The following is a 26,232-nucleotide window of genomic DNA, read 5'->3' as shown; positions in this document are numbered from 1 at the left end:
ATTCAGGGCCATAAATAAAGGGGACCATGTAAGTATGACTAGAAGTAATGTGCCTAATTTTCAGCAAGGGAGATTTAGATTATATATAAGGAACATCTTTCTAACTATTAGGCCTCCAAGGGAGGTTGTGGAATCCTCATCAGTTAAGAAAAGGCTTGATAAACCCCTGTCTGGAATATCTCAGTGGAGGAGGCTGGGCTGTGCTAGAGGTTCCTTCCAGCCCAACATGTGTATGGCCCTATAACTGAATCCCACTGCAGAAAACAGTCAATTACACATGCATTTTATCTAAAACAGTGGCCTAGTCTTGGGGAGTGGGGAGGGGAGAACAAGAGTATTGAAATAAGCTCCATTCTCCAATACCTTGGGCTAGCACTTCATCAGAACACACTTGGAGTTGGGGTTGGAATGTTTCTCGCACTGGTGTTTGCTTAGAGCAGGGGTGGGCAGTAAAAAAGCGGCAGCCCCCCCAGAGATCGTCCCTGGCGCGCTGCTGCCGCTATGTTTACCTGCATCTCCACGAGTAACAGGTGACCGCAGCTCTCATTGGCCAGGGATTGCTGTTCACAGCCAATGGGAGCGGTGGGAAGCAGTGCGGACTGGCACACCGCTTCCCCACAATCCCATTGCCGTGAAGGGCCATCTGCAGCCAATGAAGGCTGTGGCTTCCTGATACCTGTGGAGGTGCAGATAAACATAGAGGTGGAGACCCACTAGGGACTAACTCTGGTGGGTTGGATCCAGCCCATGGACTGCTATTGGCCTACCCCTGGTTTAAAGATTGGACCAAAGACAGTCAGCTCAGTCCTAAACTTCCTTAAAAATTTCTGGTGGCAACAATCTGACGTCATACAAAGGCTTCTATGGGCTGCTGGTACGCTGACCACTGTGTTATCTTGACCTGCTCTGGGCAAGGTTAGATGAAGCAGTGGTTAAAATGCCTGCAGCCAGGATATACTTCATGGCTTCTTTTGCTATTAGCGCTGCACTAAGATTGTGCAACAGAAGGAAATTGTAGGACCAGTGTTAGCATAGACACATAACAAATGTATTTCCCTGTGGACAGACGGACGTCAAAGCAATTTTCTTTTGGATGTTCCAGTAAGTCTGCTGCAGAGGTGGACTCTTCCACAGGTGACTCTCTTGGACACCCAGGGTTAAGTTCAAGCCCCATTCAACTGAATGGCAAGACACCCAGGACATGTCTACACTGGGGAGTTATTTCAAAATAACTCCCCTCATTTCGAAATAACAAGGCGAGTGTCCACACTAACGAGCCCATTATTTCAAAAGAATAACTCCTGCTTGCAAAGAGGAATAAGCTTATTTTGAAATAGTTATTTCACGAGTTATTGTTTCGAAATAACCTGATGAGGTAGACATAGCTGTAGCATGGAAGCTCACCTTGTTATTTCAAAATAACTCCCTAGTGCAGACATGCCCTCAATGACTTTAATAAAGCCGGGATTTCACCCCTGGTGTTCCAAGTGTAAATTGCTGGACAAGTTGAAAGGAAGAGGCAGATATGCCTTCACTGGCCACCATTTTACTTGCTATAATGTTTGTAGCTGGTATTCAGCCTGACACGTGGCTGTGGAAAGTGATGGTGATGGAACAAGAGGCTAATTCAGCTGTTCTTTCCTTGGCTACAGGCCCTGATATTTGTGGTTGTTCTTGGCTGGTTGTTTGTTCCCATCTACATTAAGGCTGGGGTGAGTATGAACATTGTTTCAGTACTTCTGTTTCACCCTGCTGTGCACGCGGGTCTGTCATCACAAAACCATTCTCCATGGGAGGAGGGACCGGCAGGGGTCAGGCATTCTACATAAATTGCTTCTGTATGTATTTAAACGCCAAGGTCTCTCTGTCTTTGAATTCTCAACATGAGCAGCATTTGACTCTGCCTTTCCGTACTTCGTGGAGGCCTTGGCTCGTTGGCCTTCTTCATTTCTAGTGCACATATCAGTGTGGTCTCTGGATGGTAGAGCCTCTGCCCCTATGGCAGTTGTATCTGTTGCTCGTGGTATGAATTCTTCTCCCGCTCCCTCTGCAGGTGGTGACGATGCCAGAGTATCTCAAGAAGCGGTTTGGCGGCCGACGGATTCAGATATATCTCTCAGTCCTTTCTCTGCTCCTCTATATTTTCACCAAGATCTCGGTGAGTTAAGCTTTTCCAATTCCTCTGTTCTAAGTGAAGTTTCTACTCGTATTACTATTTTACACTCGTATGAAATCTCATAAGATCGTAAGAACATAAGAACGGCTGTACTGGGTCAGACCAAAGGTCCATCTAGCCCAGTGTCCTGTCTTCTGACAGTGGCCAATACTAGATGCCCAGAGGGAGGAAACACAACAGGTAACCCTCACTTGATCCCTCTCCTGTCACCCTCATCCAGAGAAAAAGAGGCTAGGTACACCATTCCTATCCATCCTGGTGAATAGCCATTGATGGACCTAACCTCCAAAAATCTATCTAGCTCTTTTTTGAACCCTGTTCAAGTCCTAGTTTTCACCACATCCTTTGGCAAGGAGTTCCACAGGTTGACTATGCTCTGAATGAAGAAAAACTTCCTTATGTTTGTTTTAAACCTGCTGCCTATTAATTTCATTTGGTGTCCCCTAGTTTTTATATTGTGGGAATAAGTAAATAACTTTTCCTTATTCACTTTTTCCACACCACTCATGATTTTACAAACCTCTATCATATCCTTCCTGAGTCTCCTCTTTTCTAAGCTGAAAAGTCCAAGTCTTTTTAATTTCTCTTCATACGGGACCCATTCCAAACCCCTAATCATTTTTGTTGCCCCTTTCTGCACCTTTTCCTGATGCTGCAGGGTCTGAGTATAACTCCCTTTAGCTCTCATGGGAGAAAAGAGGCCTTGGGTTTTTGTCTTCATTTTCATATTCATCCTTCCATTGGGATTCTGAACATACAGCTTGTTAGTATTAATAAAGCAAAAGGGAGAAAAGAGAAAAGAGAGAGGAAGACAATGCGGGTACGTCTAGACTACAGGCTTTTGGTGACAGAGGCTTTGTTGACAGATACTGTCGACAAAGCCTCTGTCAAAAAAGAGCATCTAGACTACAGCCAGTTCTGTCGACAAAGCAAGCCACTTTTTGAAAAAGCAGTGTGGATGCAATAGTGCCTTTTGTCGACAGAGTTCTGTCGACAAAAGGCATTATTCCTTGTAGAATGAGGTTTACCATCGTTGACAAAACTCCCGCGTTCTGTCGATTTACTGTCAACAGAATGCGGCGGTAGTGTAGACGCAGGTATAGTTTTGTCGACACAAGTCCCCTTTTGTCAACAAAACCCTGTAGTCTAGACACACCCTGAGAGAGAGAGAGAGAGAGAGAGAAAGAGAGAGACAGAGCGAGAGAGGGATGAGGTTAGAAAATAAAGGAGTAGGAAAAAAGCAAAGTGAGGAAGGAAAACTGAGGTGAACCAGTGTGTGAATCACCTTGAGCTATAAAGTATGGCTTATAAGAGCACTTCAGTATCAAAGGGACCTATGATTTTCCTCTCCTTTTTAAAACCATCAAGTTTCCATCCAAGTCCACAGGTCAGGCAGACCCGGGTCTGTTGTTTTCTTGCAGTTGCCATGGAAGGTTACTCTTTGCCCTCTGCCTAGGAGCTAAGTGATAATAGTACAATTTAACCTAAAAGAGCTGGCCTTTTGCTCCCATTCTCATGCTCTTATGATAACTGATTCTTATCAAGTTTACACATTAAACAGGCTGAGACTGTTGAGAACCTGCAAGCTGGATTTTGCTTTCTGTTTATTTCAGTGAGGAGATATAAACATTACTGGTTTTTCTATGTGGCTGTAATTGGAAATGCTGCATCCGTTTCACAAGGGGTGCTATTATTCCTGCAATGCTAGCAGATGTGGAATGAATCCAAACAGATAAACAGCTTCTCATTCCAATCCAAAACCTATAACTAAATTTCTCTGCTACACACGGACCCATCAATTGATATTTACCAGCCAGATTTTTTTTTTAAATTCCCTTTTTATGGGTAAGTTTCCTTCCTGTTCCAATTTATGTATCAGCCTCCTGTTTAGGAGATTTCCATCAGCTTCAGCAAAGGGGCCCCTCCTAAGCAAATGGGAGTGGCTGTGGATCCACTCACTCTCAGTTATCATGTCAGACCTGAAAATGAAGCAGACTCCAATATTCTTGCTACCCCCATTTTTTTGTGGGGGAAACGTAGGCCAGGACAATAGCAACAGATCCATTGGTTCCAATCTAGTTTCCACCACACACCCTCATTCCACCTTGTCCACAAACAGCATCACAAATACTCATAGGGAGAAACTACAGGACGGCTGTGTCTAGACTGGCAAGTTTTTCCGCAAAATCATCTGCTTTTGCGGAAAAACTTGCCAGCTGTCTACACTGGCCACTTGAATTTCCGCAAAACCACTGATGATCTCATGTAAGATTGTCAGTGTTTTTGCAGAAATACTATGCTGCTCCCATTCAGGCAAAAGTCTTTTTCCGAAAAACTTTTGTGCAAAAGGGCCAGTGTAGACAGCAGAGGTTTGTTTTCCACAAAAAAGCCCAGATCGCGAAAACGGCCATCGGGGCTTTTTTGCGGAAAAGCGTGTCTAGATTGGCCACGGACGCTTTTCCTCAAAAAGTGCTTTTGTGGAAAAGTGTCTGTGCCAATCTAGGCGATCTTTTCCGAAAACTTTTCCGTTAAAAGCATTTCCAGAAAATCATGCCAGTCTAGACGTAGCCGACCAGTTTCTGAAACTCAGGAGTACAGTCTCTTGCATTAGTTCCCCAAATTATGCCCCTCCTCCTTGTACAGCAGAACCACTCTTTCCCTCTTTGTCTAGCTCCTGGATAATTGTATGGCCTCTCATTACTATAATATCTGAGTGCCTCACACTCTTTCATTGCACTGAATGCACCTAATGCTTTAGCAGCACTGAGGCCCTATGTAGCAATAGAAAAGGGGACAGGATTTGCCTTAAAGAATGATCTGAAGGCTTAATTTACATGATGTGTTTCATTGGGTGCATGCCCAGTATTCTGTTTGTTAGGACTCAGTCCCCATTCTTATTAGTTATGAAGCACTATTAGTGCACAGAAGTGTCCAAGACACTACCTTCTGCTTGCTGATGAACTAAAGGTGTGGCCGATACAACAGAGCACAAAAGAAAACAAACAGAAAGCTGTGATGCTTCATGGACTAGATGGGTCTTCAGTCTCTGCTTGCTGGAAGGGGAGGAGTCAGTGCTGCAAATTAATAGTGTGCCAAGCATATGGTGTGCCCATAAGTCTAGCGCATGGCCCATGGGCTTCATGCAGCCTGCAGCCCGTTTGTTTGAGGCCCGTGGGGAGGTCTGGGTTTACGTGGAGCTCAACACGCGGCCCCTGGGTGGGATCCTTTGAACATGGCCACCACAGGGACCATGCTACACAATGGCGAGGCGTCTCTTGGGGGGGTGAGCATTGAAAGACGCAAGCGGACAGGCTCGCTGGAACAGATGGGTACAGGGTGTCGGCATTTCTAGCCCCAGGGAGGAGGTGCTGAGAGCACCAGGGCATTGTGGGAAGTGCTTTGTATTCATGCCCGTCAGTATGAAAGAAGCTCTTTGCATTTATTTGCATAGATGTTTGCAAGTATATACAACCACACTTAAGCTGCAGCTCTTGGCATGTGCTGTGAGTATCACTGTGCCCCCCTCCCCCCGGGATGGATTTGAGTAGCCCTGCCTGTCACCAGTAACAGAATAAGTACAGATGGCCAGTGGGCACCACCTCTTACACACAAGAGCTTCTGTTTGTGTAGATATGGATGTTGTGCTATGTAGGCACCTTTGGGAGGTGGCAGGGTGGCAAGCAAGCTGCACCTAGGTCTGTGGAAAGCTTTCAGTCACAGTACAAGGGGCCAACAGCGTTGCCCAACAATGTGAGCCAAGAGATTTGAGAGATTTGCATGCTGCTTTCATACTCTTCTTGCCTTGCATCTCCTAAGGCTGTTGTCAGATGGATTTGAAAGAACAGCTTTCCTCATGGTAGCAAGCCACACCTAATAATCTGAGTCACAGTGCTGATGCAATTTATATTTGCCTCAAAAGGATCTTTCCGCTTCCTCACTTACGCCACTTCAGACAAAATTTTAAACACCTTTACGTAAGGTGCCACATGGCATATTTGATCCATGGTTGCTCTATTGTGTGAGCGGTTGCCATGGTAGCTTTCAGGCGTGGAGTTGCTAACTACTAGCACCTGTAACATTACTGTCACCAGTGGAGTTGTACCAGTGGTACAGAAGGTGGGCAATTTTAAGAAGATTAGAAATGTAGCATGGCATTGGTGACCAGTTAGGACACATCTACACAGCAGGGCTAAAGCCGAATTAAGCTATGCAACTTCAGCTACGTCAATTGTTTAGCTTAAGTCAAAATAGCTTAATTCGGCTTTTGGCGCTGTCTACACAGCAAGAAGTCCAAGGAAGAGCAGTCTTCCTTTGACTTCCCATACACCTCATAAAATGAGGGTTACAGGAATTGGAGTAAGAAATCCTTCAGCTCAACATTATTTTGACATTATGTTGAAATAACTGCTTGTAGTGTAGACATGGACTATGTTATTTTGGAATAACGTGAGTTATTCCAAAATAACACTGCTGTGTAGACGTACCCTAACTGACTAAAATTAAAACTAAGCATCTAGGGTATGTCTAGACAACATGGCTCTGTCGACGGAGCCATGTAGATGAGTTTACTAGACATAGGAAAATGAAGCAGCGATTTAAATAATTGCCGCTTCATTTACATCAAAATGGCTGTCGCGCTGTGCCGATCAGCTGTTTGGCAGCACAGTGTGGTAGTCTGGACGGTCCACAGTCAACAACAGAAGCCTTTGTTGACCACTCCGTTATGCCTCATGGAATGAGGTTTACTGGAGCAGTCGAAAAAGGCTTCTGTTGTCGACCGTAGAGCACCCAGACTACCGCACTGTGCCACCAAACAGCTGATCGGCACAGTGTGGTGGCCATTTTGATGTAAATGAAGCGGCAATTATTTGAATTATTTAAATTGCCGCTTCATTTTCCTATGTCTAGTAAACTCATCTACATGGCTCCGTCGACAGAGCCATGTAGTCTAGACATACCCCTAGAGACACAAGTAACTGGATACTCTTTCATGAGCTGAAAGAATTTAAAACCTGAGTTTTTGAATGCATTGTAAGATTCTTTGGAATTCTTTTGCTGCAATGGTGGTTGTAAAAGTACGTTCATGTCATTTATAGCTTTACCTAATGGTTCCTGCATGATCTGTGCGTAGCTCTGGAGTGATTTTCTTTTTTGTTTGGATACGATAGGATAAGGTTTTAATGGTATCAATAAAAGAGAGTTAATGGAGTAACAAGGAAATAATCAGTAGTAAACTAATGTGGCTGGGAGGTGGAAGGGGTGAACACAGAAGGCAATTCAGCAAATCCAAGGGAGTTTGTGTATTGTTCAGGATGTTAAATAATTAACTATGTTTCCTCGTAGGATCATTTTATAACCATTAATATTTGTAACCATTCAAACTAAGCTGGTGCTAAAAATAAATTAACCTTGGACTCGATGACCTCCTGAGGTCTCTTCCAGCCCTAGGATTCAAGCTTTGGGGCATAAGATGAGCAACTGTAAAGGTCAGGAAGGAATCTTCTCCCCTAGTGAGGGGCACAGTATGACAGCCTGATGGATTGTACTCTAACAAATTCCTGCCTTTTAACCCCAGCTCCTGCCCCCATGACTGCAGATGGCAAAGGCAGGGGCAGAATTTGTTGGTGGGACTCTGCATTTGTTTCACAGCCCTTGCGGTGCACAGGAGAGGTGTCAACTTTCAAAAGTGCCAGAGAGGAGGTGCTTGACCCATAGCTCTGCCGCAAGTCCTGGCCTCATTCCCAGCCCTTTCCTCACTGCTGCCCTGCCTCGTCCTATCCCCTGCTCCACCCTCTCCCTGCCTCCTCCCGCCCCATTCCACCCCGTCCTCTGAATGCATCACATCCTCGCTCCTCCCTCTTCCTCGCCCAGAGCCTCCGGAACACTGCAAAATAGCTGCTAGTGGTGCATCAAAGGCACGGGGAGGGAGAGGGAGGCATTGATCCACAGTGCCCCCCATGAGCAGGGAGGGCAGGAGAGATGATGAGAGCAGCTGGGAGATGCTTAGCACCCACCAGGTCTTCCCCATGGGTGTTCTGCCTACTCACAGGTGGTGGCAGCGGGGCTGGGGGATTTTCAGCTGCAAAAGTCTTCTTCTTGCCTTAAAGGCAGGAGGGGTGAAGAGAGATTGAGGTGGCGACAGTCTCAAAGAGGAGTTTCCTCAGTGGCCTGGGAGAGAGGTTTTCTTCCACCAGCACCTGCCCAGCCACTCAAGCTGAATGCTGTGGTGTGGATTTGCCCCTTTATATTTTCACTTTAGTCTCCCCGCCTGCAAAATGGGGATTACTCAGTTGCTTGGCTGACTGGGGCATCATGAGAATATTTTACTTACTGGTTGTAAAAAGCTTTAAAGGTAAAATGCACTAAATGTTGTTGTCATGTACAGCCTGGCACCATTAGCCAGATGCCTGACTTTTATTTTACCCCTCTCCTTGTGGTAAAGTACCTGACCGTGTTCCTTGAATAAATATTTGTGCTAAAACCTAGTAGAGTCGAGAACTAAACATTCTTCTTCTGTACACTGCAATTTTAGGAGGAGGATTTCAAAAGCACCTAAGTGACTTAGGAGCACAAATTCAGTGACACATCACATCTGCTCCTAAGGCATGTAGGCACTTAGGAAAATCCTCTGCTCCCCAGCACTGATGCAGCATGTTGCAAACCCCTAAGAGAGATAAGATTTCCATTGGTGAGGCATGTTTTGGATGAGAATTGGTTATTCTGATTTCAGGTCATGTCCGTTTTAGGGGTTTGCTTCAGTGCAGCTGAGCTGGTAACTAAAATCCCAGGCCTTCTTCACAAAGTTGCAAAATTCATGTTACTTCAAAAGCAAAAGAGGTAATTGTTTCCCCAGCTGGCAAGCTGAATGCTAATTACATGGATGGATATTTCTTGTGTAAAATAAGGTGTCGTCTTTTATTCCTGTTTGTCCTCAACTGGGTCATCTGTGTTGCACTGGAAAGGTGAGGTGTGAATAATAGCACAGAGCACATTTGTAAGTAAAGAAAAAAGAGCCACTTAACAAAACTCTTCCTGGATATAATGCGAAGGTTGTGAAATGACTTGGGTGTTAGCATGATCTGGAATTTAAGAACTTTGCTGAATTGTTTCCTCATACAAAAGATCACAGAGCTGGAAAGGCAGCTAGCCATATTTGGCTAGGAGAGTTCAGTGACAAATTTCTGCAAATTAAATAAGACAGGCAAAACTAAGAAGTGAGCTTCAAAAAGCAACTGGCAGTTAAAATAAAAGCAGGTCTGGGTGACTAAAGAAACATGATCTGTCTTTATTTTGCATGTGCTTTTATTGTTTTTTTGTGTGCAGTGGTTTGGGGTGGGGATGATATCAATAGATATTTATAAAAACGCTTTTATCTTAAGCATTCCCTAACCTGTCGTGTTTCCTTTTATTAGGCAGATATATTCTCTGGAGCTATATTTATCCAAATCGCTATGGGGCTGAATCTGTATTTGGCCATAATCATACTACTGGGTATTACTGGTCTTTACACGATTACAGGTGAGTTTGTGGAACAATTTGATACATTAAAATCAAGTTGAAACAATTTTCAGAAAGATGAAAATGGAAGTGAGGGATGAGGATAGTGGGAAGAAGTAAGCAAGAAAGGGGAGAGGTGTAAGTGCATATTATTAAAGAGACAGCGAGAGGGCAAAGAGAGGCCGATTCCCATGAAGGTATTAACAGAAAGACCCTCATAATTGTTTTTCTTTGCATGTAGGTGGCCTTGCTGCTGTGATTTACACAGACACCTTACAGACCATTATTATGCTGGTGGGATCCTTTATTCTCACAGGATTTGGTAAGTTAATCTGATGAACAAAAGCTGGAATGATCAGCTACAGCTAGGCCTGCCGAGGGGAGGGGGCAGGATCAACGGTCCTCAGGCCCAGCAATTCAGACAGTCTGGGCCCTTGCTACTGGGGCAGACCTTTCACATTGACCGCATGGAATTTTCTCCTTGGACTCTCAGCGCCATTAGGAATCCCAAGTGTTTTTTCTGCTCTGTTTTTCAGCATTCGCCAAAGTAGGAGGATACGAGGCCTTTATGGAGAAATACATGAACGCTATTCCAAGCAACATCTCCTATGGAAACGTTACCATTGACCCAAAATGCTACACCCCCCGGGCAGATTCCTTCCACATCTTCCGAGACCCGATCACTGGAGATCTGCCATGGCCCGGCCTTGTCTTTGGCTTGAGCATCCTCGCTTTGTGGTACTGGTGCACAGATCAGGTAGGGGAAAGGAAATTCAGGGCATTCTAACATCTGTAATCTCATTGGAAGATCTCTCTCCCACTCTACCCCTATGCCATAAAAATGGATATTATCTCCTAGAAGGAAATTATTGTTTTTTCTTTATAGCTTTTTTTTCTCTCAGTCTCTCCTATGTTAAGTGAATAGGATGTCCGTGTTCCATTACTATATCTTCCTGCCATTCTGGACATATGCTGGGTGTGTGGTGCTGCCTTTCCCCTCTTAGATACACTGCAGAAATGCAAGGGCCCAATTTTTAAAAAATATGAGCATGTTAATAGGTAAAGGCTTGGCTTCCCATTCAATCATACCAGGCATATCTATGTGGGGTGCTCTGAGGGCAAATGTTGTACTCAAGAAGAGCTAGAAAAAAATGCAGGTTGCACTTCCCTGGTTCGCCACACTCAGGACCTGATCTGTTCCAGTTGAGGACGTTTGCCAGACCAGGGCAGGTCAAGTCTGTCCCCTCTGCTGCTGGCCTCCAGGGTCTCCCGGGGCAGGGGATAGGCAAGCCTCCAGATTCAGCTTCCTTCCTGGCCACCAACCCCAGTACCTCAACTCTGGCTGCCAGCTCCGCAGCCTGTCCATGGAGGTTGCTGGACTAGAGAGTCCCGGACGAGAGAGATTCAACCTTGAGCTGTAGGGTTGAGTTGGCATGGTGTGGTGCTAAACCTCTCGCCCAGACGCTCACAGGCTGGGGTTCTATTCTCAGCTGTGCATCGATTGCCTTTAGGGAGGTTGTGGAAGCTTCATCACTGGAGATATTAAAGACCAGGCTCGATACACTTTTGTCAGGGATGACCCAGATGGTTCTTGGCCATGCAGGGGACTGGACTTGATGACCTCTTGAGGTCCCTTCCAGTTCTAGTGTTCTATGGTGCAGCGTTCCAGCACCACTAGAGCACTGTTGCTGCTTTAATCTCTTGCAAAAACAATGCTGGGCAGATGCTCTGTATTTTGTGTCTGTCCTCTCATCGGATCCCATTGTGCTGGACTGTCCATGTGTTTTTGCTTCCTTCTCCCTAGGTCAGTAGTCAATTCAGTTTCCAAAAACAATACAATCAAATAGGGATGTTTTCAGAGGAAGGAGAATGCACCATTCTAACTGTGCAGCATAATAAACCATGTGCAAGTTGGAGCGAATCCTTCAAGCTTCAGCTGGTGATCAGCCTATGCTCTGAAGCAAAAGGATTGAGAACCTTTATGATCTATGTCCTAGCAGTGCAATAGTGTTCCCCTTCTTATTCATGTAATTGCCTAGTTCTTTTTGATTCTCAATATTTGGTTTAGTAACATCCATGTGTCAGAGAAATTCACAGATTAAACATGCATTAGACAATAGAGTATTTATATTTAGCCATTTAAATGTGTCTTCAGGCCTTCAAATGCCTTTGCATTTTCCTAATTACAAAGAAGAGCAAAACATTCTCGCTGCAATACCGTTGAAACAGTCATTTTGCATTGGTCTGCTCAGCACTGTGAGTGGGTGACAACGTGGGAGTCATTCACATCTCCTGTTTCTTTGGCAGGTTATCGTTCAGCGATGTCTCTCAGCCAAGAACATGTCCCATGTGAAGGCGGGCTGTATCCTGTGCGGGTATCTGAAGCTGCTGCCCATGTTTCTGATGGTGATGCCTGGGATGATCAGTCGTATTCTGTACACTGGTAAGACCTAATACTGTAGCCTCCCCATTCTCTTCTCATTCCTCTTCCAGCCCCGCTCATTTTTATCTATGCTGTCCCCAAAACCTCAGCTCCTTTAGCCCCTCTCCTGACTCAGAACATCAAAATACTACAAGGCCTTTCCTACAAAATAAGAAGATTCTGCTCTTTCTCCTTCCCCTGCTTAGTGCTCCCCATGGGGGTACTGCTGTACCTTGTGGGGACAGGAATCGAGGGCACATCTAGACTACAGGCTTTTGTCGACAAAACTCCTGTCGACAAAGAGCATCTAGACTACAGCCAGTTCTGTTGACAAAGCAAGCCACTTTTTTGACAGAGTCCAGACACACTCTTTTGAAAAAGCAGTGTGGATGCAATAGCGCCTTTTGTTGACAGAACTTTGTCGACAAAAGGTGTTATTCCTTGTAGAATGAAGTTTATCGCTGTCAACAAAACTGCCGCGTCCTGTCGACTTACTGTCGACAGAACGCTGCGGTAGTGTTGACGCAGGTATAGTTTTGTCGACACAAGTCCTTGTCGACAAAACCCTGTAGTCTAGACACACCCCTAGAGTGAGATTTTTGTCTACACTAACCTCCACTGCTGATCTACTTCAGCTATGGTAATACCATATCTGAAGTCGACATACTCACCGCGGCATCTTGCGTGCGATAAGGCTGGCCGGGGCAGTGACCCCATCAACGCCAGCCACTCTTCTTGTCTTGGTTTGACTACCAATGTGTCTACGTGAGCATGCTCAGAGATTGATTTATTATGTCTAAGAAGACAAATAAATCGATGGCTCGTGAATCAATCACTGCAGCGTTGATCCTTGGCATAGTACAGACAAGACCTTAGTGTCCTCTTTGCTGTTACAGCATTCCTGCTCTGATTGAGTGGCTGGGAAACATTCCCGTCTGTGGCTGATGTTTTGCCCAGGCAGAGGGAGTGATGCCTAGATCTCAGAAAGGAGTGTTCCCAGCGCATGGAAATACCTGCAATTTCCAGCTTAAACTCAGTGTGAGCCGAGAGCCAGTTCTTTCCCCTCCACACTGAGCTGCGTTTACAACAGCAGGCAGGAGAGCAGGTGGCTCTAGCAAGAGAGGGCCTTTCAGAGCATATCCTAACTTTGCTGAGGCTAGTCCCTGAGCCCTGATTTTGGAGTCCTCCTATGATTCAGTTCTGGCCTCCTGTTCTGCTCTGTAGCAGCAATTTTAGTGACTTGACCTTAGGATCATCACTCTTTCCTGGCTAGGAAAGAGATGATGCAGGAATGGAACCCCTTCCCACAGCTGCGGAGCTAGCCAACGGTGATATCAGGGGAAAAAAATCCAGTGGTTTAATATGGAGATGGGCGTGGGAAGTTTTGATGTTTGGGTAAGTTGCTGCTATGACGCCCCTGTAACCGTGTTTTTTATCTTATTTTCTCAGATAAGGTGGCTTGTGTCGTGCCTGAAGAATGTGAGAAACTCTGTGGCACCAAAGTTGGCTGTTCAAATGTTGCCTATCCCAGCATGGTAGTGGACCTTATGCCGAACGGTAAGACACTGGCTGTGATAGGAGTTTTTGAGGCAAAGCCATGGAGCACAGATGAATGGACGCTGAGTGTTGTGAGGGAGAGATTTGTCAGAGCCAGGTACTAGAACTAGGGAACCTGCATTTTCATTTAGTCAATTTGACACCACAAGCGTTTTCTTATAAGGGCTCATTTGCAATAGGCTCTAGATCAGGGTTGACAAAGATCTGGCCTGCCAAGACCACAGCTGCCCTGTCGCTCCCCCACACCCAGACCAATCAGCTAGCTTTTATCTCTAGCTGCCTTGTGCCTTTGGTCGGGGGCAGGAGGGGCCCATGAAGTCTCTCACGTCCTTTCCCTGCCCTGCCAGGGTGCGCAGGCGCTAGAACAGCTGGCATGTCTCTCTAGCCACTGCAGAGGTGAGGGAGCAGCAGCCCACCCCTGGGCTAGAGAGACACTGCTGGCTGATTTAAAACAGCCAGCATGTCTCTTCAGCCGCTGCACACTCTTGCAGGGCGAGGAGACTTTGCGCGCTTCCCCATCCCCAGGCCCTGATTGGCCTTGGTGCAGGCAGAGTGCGTGAGGTCTCGTCTCACTAGGCACCTAAACCGCCTGTTTTAAAGCAGCTGGCGTTTCTCTCTAGGGGACTGAGTGGGGGCGGGGGAAGAACTTCTCATGCCCCCCCACCCCAGGTCAAGCAGGAGTGGCAGGGGAAACACAATAAGTCTCCTGGCTCTGCCCCTTCCGCCCAAGGCCCCACCCCTTCTGGGGTCATTCTAATATCGATATACTGTATATTCCTATACATGCAGGGCATTATGACCTGTACGACCATAGATGCCAGACGGTCTAGCCATGACAGTCTTCTCCCTGGCCTCTGAGGACAGGACAAGAGGCAATGGGCTTAAACTGCAGCAAGGGAGGCTTAGGCTGGACATTAGGAAAAACGTCCTACCTGTCAGGGTGGAATAAATTGCCCAGGGGGGTTGTGGAATCTCCACCTCTGGAGATATTTAAGAGCAGGTTCGACAGACACCCGTCGGGGATGGTCTCGATGAGGAGTGGGCAATCATTTTTAAAAGGGGGGGGGCACTTCATAAATTTCTGAAGTGGCCCCAAGCCATCCCGGGGCATCCCCTTGGGTAGCAGGGACAGGGCCTGAAGACTTCTCATGCTCCCCCGCCAACAGATCCTGATTGACCTGGCGTTGGGGAAATGCATGAATAGCCTTGCCCTCTGCCCCCCGTGTCTAGAGAGAATCGCCTGCTGATGTTATGTATGAGGAGCTCTGACATGAGCAAATCCACACAGGCATTGTCGATCTCCTCAGAGCCCAGCCTGGGTACTATATGTATTGTAAACGCTGTGCTTCCTGACATAGCAGGCCCCATCCTGCTACTGCCCCAGCAGGGTGCTATGACGTTGTTATGCCCTGGGCCGGGGAGGGCAGACCGTGCACTCAGAGATGTCGCTCACGCAGCTTCCTTAGTGCCTGGCCCAGCCCAGTTGAGCTGGTGTGTTTCTGTGTTTCAGGATTGCGGGGTCTGATGCTGTCAGTCATGCTGGCCTCTCTCATGAGCTCCCTGACTTCCATTTTCAATAGTGCTAGCACGCTGTTCACCATGGACATCTACACCAGAATACGCACCCGGGCCTCGGAGAAAGAGCTCATGCTGGCTGGGAGGTAAGTGGGACTGTGCATTTCCCACCATTAGCAACCAACTACATCTGGGAGCCAGCACAAGTGTTCCTTTCGGAGTTCACCTTAATGACTTGAGGAATAGCCTTTCCCTGACTGCACGTGATACAGCACTGACCTCTTGTGGCCCGACAGCTTCATCCCATGTGTGCCCTGAATATTCCATGGGGTAATTTCCAAGCCATGTTGTTTATTTGAAGATGAATCTGAGGTGTCTATTCCTGACAGATATCCCAGGAGATCTATTTAAATGTCATTTTTTATCACCTGAAGAAGTGGGCTGTGCCCAAGAAAGCTCATGATACTATTTATATATTTTTGCTAGTCTCTAAGGTGCTACAGGACCGTTGTTGTATTTTAAGTTTTTTTTTATTCCACGATTCTGGCTAGACAAAGCTACAGCATCAGTAATATTCACTAGTCATGCTGCTGATTTCTCTTTTCTTCTTCTCTCTTTGCTGTTGTATTGATCGCTGTATTTATAGCTGACTTATTATCATAGGTGATTGATTGTTGTGAGAGCAGAGTTCTCACATTGGGCTGACTGAGAGCTGATGGATCTGGTGAGAGCTCATTGCTGGTTACTCTTTCCCCCAGTGCTGAAGGCTGGTCACTGTTATTTTGGCTGATGTTTTAATGCTGGTTGAATAGCACAATGAGTTGTTAAATAGCTGAGTGACTGTGATTTCTGTGTTTCTGATTGATGTTTAAAAACAGGTGGCTAACAGATTATTTACTGGTTTTATTTACAGGTTATTTATCTTAGTTTTAATTGGTGTCAGCATCGCATGGGTTCCTGTGGTGCAGTCAGCTCAGAGTGGGCAGCTCTTTGACTATATACAGTCTATCACCAGCTACCTGGGCCCACCCATTGCTGCTACCTTCCTGCTTGCCATCTTCTGTAAGCGGGTCAATGAGGAGGTGAGTACAGGCTAGAAGCAAAATCTCACAAAAGACACTTGTCTGTGCGCTGAGACAACAGCCCTTTCTTCGTCTCAATCCATTTTATTCTCAATGTCATTGAGACTGTTCCCACCAGAGCCCCGTGCCTGAAGTTCCAAAGTGTGGTGCTTGAGGGGCCCTTGGCTAAGTTGAGGATCTCTCATGCCCCCCCGGCCATTACTTATATGTAAATACGCATGGACTTTGTTGGACTTTATTGGCTCCTACACAGCTGTGTGGCTGGGGCCACCTATTGTTTCACTGCGACTTTCTCTGCAGGGATAATTTCTGGGAAACAGTGTTTTAATGCAATCTTCTGGGTTCTCCATGTTCTGTAAGCTTCAAACAAGCACAGGGAAAGTCATATTGTGAAGTACTGGCATTCGTGTGATCTGGGTTCTTTTGCCACAGACTCCGGGCTCGTCTACACTGGTCCTTTTTCCGGAAGGGGCATGTAAATTTCACCTATCGTAGTAGGGAAATCCGCGGGGGATTTATATATCCCCCGCGGCATTTAAATAAAAATGTCCGCCGCTTTTTTCCGGCTTTTAAAAAAGCCGGAAAAGAGCGTCTACACTGGCCCCGATCCTCCGGAAAAAGCGCCCTTTTCCGGAGGCACTTCAAAGTAGGAATAAGAGCCTCCGGAAAAGGGCACTTTTTCCGGAGGATCGGGGCCAGTGTAGATGCTCTTTTCCGGCTTTTTTAAAAGCCGGAAAAAAGCAGCGGACATTTTTATTTAAATGCCGCGGGGGATATTTAAATCCCCCGCGGATTTCCCTACTACGATAGGTGAAATTTACATGCCCCTTCCGGAAAAGGGGCCAGTGTAGACGTAGCCTCCTTGTGAGAACTTATGCAGGTTACTGACCACTTGAATTTCAGAGGTGCTGAAGTGATAGATATTTCACAAGCATGGATGTTCTATTTCCAGTCACAGTATGACTGAATCTCATGTAATGGAGCCTGTGGTCCTGAGTGAAAATGAATGAAGAACTAGTAAGGTTCTCAGCCGTTGGTACAAGTCACCCTTCTAATTAGAATCAATAATGGGATGAAGTACTTCCTGAAACCAAGTCCCATTTTTATTAGTATTTTCCAGATTAAACTTTACAGAAAGTTTCTTATTTCTACAGTAAACTGAGCATCTGATTCCAATACACTTCTGTTATTTTCTGGCAGTTTAATAATTGTTACAAAATAAAATTTGTTCAAACTAGATAATGTCCAGCAGGATTTTTTAATTCTGTACCATTAGTTCTCTCCTTTTCAGCTTATGGGCTAAATTCTACTTTCCGTGGGTGCAACTTGCCTGAAATCAAGAGGGCTGCATCTGCTAACTCCAGGAGTGACTTTGGCTCTGTATGGGTACGTCTACACAGCAGCATTATTTCGAAATAACTAGTATTATTTCGAAATAACTTAGTCCGTGTCTACACAGCAGGTAGTTATTTTAAAATAAAGTTGAAATACCGTCAAGCTGGAGGACTTCTTACTCTGACTCCTGTAACCCTCATTGTACAAGGGGTAAGGGAAGTCGGAAGATGAGTGCTCATTTCGAAATACGTCCTGTGTAGATGCTCCCAATTTCAAAATAAGCTACGCAATTGACGTAGCTCAATTTGCATAGCTTAATTCAGTTAAGCCCTGCTGTGTAGATGCACCCTATGTCTGTTCGTTGTGTTTGTATTTAGGAGATGTAGACTTGAGAGAGTCAGATAGAGCAAACACATGGATTGCCAAGGGCAAATCTCTGAAGCTGGTTCATTGAATAGTATCTAAGGGTATGTCTACACTACAGCGCTAATTCGAACTAACTGAGGGTATGTCTACACTACCCTCCTAATTCGAAATAGGAGGGTAATGTAGTCATACCGCAATTGCAAATGAAGCCCGGGATTTGAATTTCCCGGGCTTCATTTGCATAAAGCCGGCCGGCGCCATTTTTAAATGCCGGCAGTTCGAACCCCGTGCCACGCGGCTACACGCGGCACGGATTAGCTAGTTCGGATTAGGCTTCCTAATCCGAACTAGCTGTACTCCTCATTCCACGAGGAGTACAGCTAGTTCGGATTAGGAAGCCTAATCCGAACTAGCTACTCCGTGCCGCGTGTAGCCGTGCGGCACGGGATTCGAACTGCCAGCATTTAAAAATGGCGCCGGCCGGCTTTATGCAAATGAAGCCCGGGAAATTCAAATCCCGGGCTTCATTTGCAATTGCGGTATGACTACATTACCCTCCTATTTTGAGGTGGTCACATCAGCATGGTCAACCAGCTGAACCCTACTCACCGCGCACCACAACGTGATGGTGAGCTGTGCTGTGGGCATAGACGATTGTAACGATGCAAATCAATTTTTTTTAAAGCCAGAAATCTTTGTGATCATCTAGTCTGACCCTCCTGCATTGTCACACATCAAAGAATCTCATGCAAAGCTGGGACAAGGTATTTCTAGCCGTTTTTATTGGGATGTGTCCCAAATCTATGCTTCCGTGTCAGGATTTCAGAGCCAGACGTTGAATGCAAACTTCATGTAACTCTTGAGAGAATTTCTTTTCAGAACAAATACTGCTGCTCTTAAAACAAACAAAGAACCCTTGCCAGCAATCCAGCACTCATGAACAAACCTTCAATAACACAGCCTGTCCATGGTCGAAAACCTGAAGTACCCGGTAACCCTGCGTATGGGCAATGATAAACAGAAAGTCTTGGGGGCCACACATAGTATCCCAATGGGCCATATGCAGCCTTCAGATTGCAGATTACCTTCCCCCTCTCACACCTGCATTGTTCTAAGGTGCAGTGATATAAGGAGAAGAATTATTTTTGAACCAGGAAAAGCATGTTGACCTATTCCAAGGCTCTTGGAGATTCTCTTGGTTTTCTAGCCCAGTACATGATGTTTGCTTACACTAGGAGCTCATTTTAATAACTGGCTTGTGTCTGACTAATAAGATGGCTCCTGTTTTGTGTGTTCTTAACACGTTGGTGCTACAGGTTATTCATGAATCCATTGGCAGTCATGCCCCCACTGCAGGGATGATAGGAGATTAAAGGAGACAATATATTTTACATACCTGCAACAACTTTGTGATAAATGCGCCTGTCACTTTTTTTTCAGGGTGCCTTCTGGGGCTTGGTCATTGGGCTGTTAATTGGGCTGTCTCGAATGATTGCAGAGTTTGCCTATGGAACTGGCAGCTGTGTAAGCCCCAGCAACTGTCCAAAGATCATTTGTGGAGTTCACTACCTGTACTTCGCTATAATCCTCTTTGGGATCTCCTCCATCATCATCCTGGGTGTGTCATTGGTAACTAAGCCCATTCCCGACATACATGTGAGTATCGTTGCCTAATATAGATTAGTATCATCTACCGTGCAATTTACATTATGCAAATTTTATAGAATTTTCCCAGTTCAGCTTTTTGTCTTTGCACGTAGGCCGAAGTAAACTTTCTATCACCCCATGCGCCAGGCCAAGACAGATGTGCTATTGGAATGTGTTAATTGGGCTGGTTCAAAGAGGAGAGGTATTCCCTCGTACCTGTCCGCCATCTTGTTAATAAGGCTTTGTTTTTCTTAGTTTAATTAATTATTTCTGTAATTGAATGCCCTAACATCAAACTGTTTGGTTAAGGGTATAAAAATACTAGGATTAATTGCGTTAAGCAGCCTTACTGGGCCCGGCTTTGCTAAAACCACGTTTGGCTCACTTTGCTTTTATTGGCCAATAAAACTGTCTGTTTAGCCGCGTAAACTGAGTGAGGCGTTTGCTTCGACACGTGCAATTTACATTATGCAAATTTTATAGAATTTTCCCAGTTAACTGCATGAAAAGCATCTTCCTCAAATTATTTCTTGATCCAGATGTCTGAAAGTGGAGCACCTTCTGCCAGGAAAACGAATGAGCTGTAGAATATTTTACAGTCAGTAACACCTGAACGACATTATCTGCAAGAGAACCTCAGGCCAGAGCAGTAATACTGTAATGAGCAGTAAACCATACACCTCAGGCCAGATCTGCACTAGTCAATTTACCATTAAGCAAAAGCGTATTGGTTAATTCTATAGACTACACACATTTTCAACCGCATCACTTGCCAGTAAAATTTTTAGCAGGCTGGCCAGCAGCCCAGCTCAGTTCCGGCTTGTCCTGGGTCCTGGACTTACCCCTGGTGCAGCTCTGCATTTAAAGTTTATTAGGAGCCAGGTGAGCAGGCAGCCCGGATCAGTTCTTGCCCATATGGGGTCTGGGAGCTCAGACCCCTCCCGCTCACAGATGGGGGCTGCCCAGGGACTATAGAATAGTCGACTAACTGATAAGAATTCATGAGATTAATCAACTATTCAATTAACATCCCTAGTCTACACTTATCCCAAGAACAACACTCGAGAGATCAATCTTCCAGGGTTCAATTTAGTGGGATCCACTAAATTGACCACTGATGGCACCCCAAATGATGCTATTACTCTATGGAGTTGTGAGGATTAAGGGAAACTCAATGGGAGAGTTTCTCCCATTGACTTCCTGCAATGAGGATTATGCAGAAATTCAATGTAAGGAATGTAATCTCCAGTTACACTATTCTCATAGTTGGAGTTGCATGTCTTAGGTCAGCTTTCTCCGGTAGCATAGACAACTCTGAATTGGAACTGGAAGAATGCAGTAAGGCAGCTGAAAAGACAAAAACAAAACAAACAAACAAAAAAGGGTGTGTAGGAGCAAATAGTACTGTTTTCTACGTAAACTACTGAAAAAAAGTCAAAAAAATTTGACAAGATAAGGAAACTCTCTTTGCTTGTTTCATTTAAATTAAGATGGTGAAAAGCAGCATTTTTGTTCTGTAAAGTTCAAAGCTATGTTAAATTCAAGTTTATTTATACACTCTTTAAAGAGCAAATATAATGTTTTGTTCAGAGTTGCAAACATGTCAGAGTTTTGAATAATCTCCACTCCTGCGAAGTTCATAACTTTTAAATTCTACTGTAGTGCAAAAATACACGATAAGAAGGGAACTTGGTTTTTAAGAAAGACACAATATAGCTGGTACATTTAGGGTATGTCTACATAGCAGCATTATTTCAAAATAACAAACGTTATTCTGAAATAACATAGTTTGCATCTATACACAACCAGTTATTTCGACATGACGTGGAAATATTGTTGAGCTGGAGAACTGTTTACTCTGACTTCTGTAATCCTCATTGCATGCGGAGTAAGGGAAGTCAGAGGAAGAGTGCTCTATTTTGAAATAAATGCTGTATAGACATCCCCAAATTCAAAACAAGCTATTTCGACTTAAGCTATGCAATTAACATAGCTCAAGTTACATATCTTATTTTGAGTTAAGACCTGCTGCGTGGATGTGCCCTGTGGGTGCGTCTACACTGCACCTGTAGTTCAAAATAAGCTATGCAATTTGAGCTACGCAAATCAAATCTGAAATTCGGTGCTATCTACACAGCACTTATTTAGAAATAAATTGCTATTATGAAACATGCCTTACTCCTCACAGACATCAGAATAATGAGCCTGAAATAACGGGCTTACTATTAAGATACAAAATAGCTATTTCAGGATAATCCAGTATCCCCAAATAGCGTTGCAGTGTAGACTAGCTTGTGTGCTGTAATAAAGTCTTAAGGCTTGAAGATGGTAAGAAAGGGAAACTGGAATAATAACCTTCAATATCTGTTCCCAGTCTTATGAAGACCCTAGTAATCACTAAATAATATTTAGCAAACATTTCATGGGACTGTAAATCCAAAACCAGTCTCAATGTGCCAATGCCAGCACTCTAACGCTCAGACCCTTGTAAATTTATTTTGTTTCATGGCAGCTTTACCGCTTGTGCTGGTCACTGCGGAACAGCAAGGAGGAACGTATTGACCTGGATGCAGATGAGAAGATTGAAGAACCTGAGAGCAATGATGCTATAGCAGGTGATTTCTGAATAACAGTCCAACTTCATTCCTGAAGAAAAAGTGAAAGTGCCCTGTAGTCTCATGAAAACTCATATACTAACGGGCTAGTAGGCACAGAGTTCATGTACCACTGTCCATTAACTAAGTCTGGTGTAAAGATTCTGAGTGAAAATAATTTTAGGATGACAGTCTAGTTCTAATTGATTTTTTGGGCATAGCACAAAAGCCTGCATGTAACTAGGTGAGAAGTCCAGGGCTAGAACAAAATATAGCTGAGGAAAGATGTGGTTTCAAGAGCTGTGTAGGTCTTACACTTTAAAAGACAGCACGAGGATGCATTTTAATGATGTGAGTGTGTAGGGGTCATGGTTGACACATTGAAGGTCGTAGTGCAGAGCAAGATGAAGAGGCCTGGCAGAACTGTATTGATAAACTGCACAAAATTCTGCCTGGCTCCAGGCTCTGACACAAAGCTCACTCCCATAAAGGTTGAATAAGCAGAGTTAAACCCTGCACAAATCAGTGACCTGCCTCTCAATTTCTAGCTGGCGAGTATATTCTCTAAGGCAGTAGTTCCCAAACTTTTCGGCATCATGCCCCCTTTTTGATTTTCGAAACCCCCCCACACTCCTCCCACACCCCAAAAATAGCAGCAAAACTTGTTGTGGGAAAAAAAGGGGGGGGGCTGACTGGGGCAGCAAAACTTGATGGAGGGGGTAGGCGGGGTCATGCATTTTGCGCAAGAGGGCTTTTGCCCGAACGGGAGCAGCATAGCATTTTCTCAAGATCACTGACAATCTTACATGAGATCGTCAGTGTTCTTTCGGAAATTCAAGCGGCCAGTGTAGACAGCTGGCAAGTTTTTCCGCAAAAGCAGCTGCTTTTGCAGAAAAACTTGCCAGTCTAGACGCAGCCCTAGTGTTTTCAGCTATCTCACTGCTAACTGAGAACAAGCAATTAGTGAATTGGAGGGTTTAGGGGTTTGTAAGGTTCAAATTAATTATAGAGCTTTCTAGATATCATAAGCCACTCACTTTGCACATCTGCTAAGGAATCATAATGTTCATCTAATCCTACAAACCCCATCTTTCCGTAAACATTTGTCATCATTAAGACCACACATTAGGAGCTGTTATTTCAATTACAAGAGGCTCTACTGCTCTGTATCACTGAGAGCTTGTTTTAACGCCAATCTTATAGAGCAGCAGGTACCCCGTTACTTGACCACTGTGCTATTTTTTCTATCACAGAAGAAGCTGATGAAGAACAAGGATGCTGCAAGAAGGCCTACAACTGGTTCTGTGGCTTAGATCAGAAAAAAGGTCCCAAACTCAGCAAAGAGGAGCAGGAAGCAATACAGAAGAAACTGACTGACACGTCCGAGACACCACTCTGGAGAAATGTTGTGAACATCAATGGAATCATTCTACTGACCGTGGCAGTATTCTGTCATGCCTTTTTTGCATAAACCTCAACTCGTATGCCAGTTTTCATGAAGGTCTAACTAGTCCCTTTTCCCTTTTGAAATTGCACTGTATTCTTCAAAAGATATTACGCTTTCTAAATTTCACTGATAGATATACTTACGAGACTTGTTCAACGAGATTATATACATAAGTTGATTTATTCATTGGTTTTGTGGTGGTAATTAAACATCTGAATTCTGATGTTCCAAAGGGCAGAATTTGAATCCAGGATACTCGGGAGAATTTAGTCAATCTCTCCTATGAAATACATTTCATAGCTCAATTTCAGAACATGAGAAGCAGGGCTGATTGACCTGCATGTATCCACTTCATGGTTTTATGAACTATTTTGGGGGATGGTGAAAATGTGCCCTTTTCCCACGGTGATTTTTTTTTTTAAGTTCAGCTATCTGAATACCACGCTATGGATTTAGGATAATTGAATCCCCTGAAAATAAAGGTTGCCTGAAGAGTTTCCTATTGATGACATTTTATTGGTGTGTTCCTTTCATACTTCATCTATTTTAATATCCCTTTTCTCTCTTCACTCTCTGTTCCATGCATTACACTTTTTAGTGGATTTTTCCTCTCTTCTTTTGCCACTCTCACATGAGGGGAATATGAACCCACATACCACCTGATTTTAACTTTTGGGTACTATTTGAATGGGTTTGATATTAGACCAACTATATCTGACAAACCCTCAGAAGAGTTGTGTTTATGCCTGACTCTTCAAGATTAGCTTTTAAATATATTCTTGGTGGCTTTGATTACCTAGCATGAGTTGTCAGAATTAGACTCTTTTTACATGTACTCTGAGACTCTATTTTTAAGGATGGCACAAGTGTTCTTTTAGTTTCTCTTCTTACTGGATTTACCACATGGTAATCCTTCCTCAGGGATGAATGTTCTTAGCACCAGAGCCCTGGCCTTGTGTCTTGCTTCCAAGTACACAAAAACTATACAGTATTTTTCCTGAAAAACTGAATTAATCTTCCCTAACAGTTTTGTTAAGAAGTTTCACTCATGCCACAAGTAAGACTGTTACATTATAGTTTCCCCCAAAGAAAACTGACATCGTCTCAAACCATTATAAGTATCTTCATCTTGTCTGGGAGAGTGAAACCAGGTTGAGACAATCATGAGACAATGATCACGGTTTGAGTCTCAAAAACTAGCGAGAAGCTAAGGAGACAGCATGTGATGTACTTCAATTCCAGGCTGAAAAGTGAAACGGAAAATTCTTACAGTCTAATTCATCTTCCCAAAGAGGCACAGATCTAGAGAAGGCACATGGGAAATTCCAAATAACACCTAGTCTGTATTACAATCCTTTTTGTATTGTGTATCACAGCTTCCTGCAGTATCTCAGTTCCATGTAATATGCATCTTGTCTTCCTGCAGTATTCTACAGCACACTGCACTGTGCTGCAATCATATAAGGCGCTTTCTGTAGCATGTTGCTCTGTTGTAGATCTCTATTACTTTCATGACACTGTCTTCATGTTATCTCAGATGGGGCCATAGCAAAACGTGCTGTCTTCTTTGTGCATGTCGCTGCACTAGGATCGTCAATATAATATTCCATCTCCCTGCAATATCCTGACATGGGCTGCATCATGCCAAGTCCAATCAATACAATCTAAATCTTAATGCAAACAGTCTTACAATAAGTAGAGCAGGAGGAAGCATCTTACCAGTCATCACTGTACTGTGTTAAGGAATTTATTATATTTCATTAACTTTGTATTTATTAAATGTTTCTAATGTGTTTGGGGGCCAGAAAGTCAAGAGTTCTTTGTATAATACAATAGAAAATGTAAAATATAATTTAAAAAATTTTTTTAGATCAAATACTAAAATAAAATGTATTCAGTCCGCATCAATTGCACATCTGGGAACAGCTGTACTACACTTGACTCTGTCTCCTGTGGTTTTTTTTTTTTTTTTTTTGGAAACAGCGTCACATTATTGACTCATACTGAGGTTGTTACTATAAAGCTGGCTACTATGGTGAATGATAATGTGGTATTTGACTGGGAGTTTGAGAACAAAAAGCATGTGGCCCTCAGAAACTATCATATATGGGCATTGGAGACCAAAGTGGCTGTTCTGGAGGAACTAATGGACTAATGGAGACAGAGAGGTACATGGATGAGACTTTCCAGGACATTGTAGAATGGTGCCAACCCTAGTATGACAGCTTCTGTGCTGCTGAGGAGGATGAAAGTCTCAGTGAAGGAGAACTCGCAACTGGAGCTGGGGTATCGTCTCACATGGAGGATGTCTCTGGGGTAGGGAACTCCAGTTATTAGAAAGAGACCGATAGCAGTTATGGGGTATTTGATAATTGGGAACATATCTAGCTGGGTTTGCAATGACTACGAGAACTGCAGGGTGGCCTGCCTTCCTGGTGTGAAGGGTGTTGATAGTCAGATATTTTATGTGCTGGGGTGGAGCCAGTGTTCATGGACATGTAGGTACCAATGACTTAGAGAAGGGTAAGAAATATATTCTAGAGGTCAAATGTAGTCTGCTAGGTCAGAGATTGAAGTCCAGCACTTCTGTGGTA

General features: G+C 44.3%; 1 protein-coding gene across 1 annotated transcript in view; it reads left to right on the top strand.

The window, feature by feature from the left end:
• Nucleotides 1-25,579, top strand: part of SLC5A1 (solute carrier family 5 member 1) — a 47,206-nt gene extending 21,627 nt beyond the window's left edge. The window contains exons 4-15 of the mRNA XM_006125423.4: nucleotides 1,653-1,712; nucleotides 2,054-2,158; nucleotides 9,589-9,694; nucleotides 9,915-9,995; nucleotides 10,210-10,430; nucleotides 11,981-12,116; nucleotides 13,545-13,652; nucleotides 15,163-15,313; nucleotides 16,081-16,249; nucleotides 19,391-19,606; nucleotides 22,110-22,212; nucleotides 23,445-25,579. Coding sequence (XP_006125485.2) covers nucleotides 1,653-1,712; nucleotides 2,054-2,158; nucleotides 9,589-9,694; nucleotides 9,915-9,995; nucleotides 10,210-10,430; nucleotides 11,981-12,116; nucleotides 13,545-13,652; nucleotides 15,163-15,313; nucleotides 16,081-16,249; nucleotides 19,391-19,606; nucleotides 22,110-22,212; nucleotides 23,445-23,662 — 1,674 coding nt within the window. The 3' untranslated portion in view covers nucleotides 23,663-25,579. The remainder of the gene's footprint in view (nucleotides 1-1,652; nucleotides 1,713-2,053; nucleotides 2,159-9,588; nucleotides 9,695-9,914; nucleotides 9,996-10,209; nucleotides 10,431-11,980; nucleotides 12,117-13,544; nucleotides 13,653-15,162; nucleotides 15,314-16,080; nucleotides 16,250-19,390; nucleotides 19,607-22,109; nucleotides 22,213-23,444) is intronic.
• Nucleotides 25,580-26,232: the final 653 nt, after the last annotated feature.

The sequence above is a fragment of the Pelodiscus sinensis genome, chromosome 15 (assembly GCF_049634645.1).
Source record: "Pelodiscus sinensis isolate JC-2024 chromosome 15, ASM4963464v1, whole genome shotgun sequence".
Taxonomy (NCBI): Eukaryota; Metazoa; Chordata; order Testudines; family Trionychidae; genus Pelodiscus; species Pelodiscus sinensis.
The sequence above is the reverse complement of the archived record's forward strand: the minus strand, read 5'-3'. Positions and strand labels throughout refer to the sequence as shown.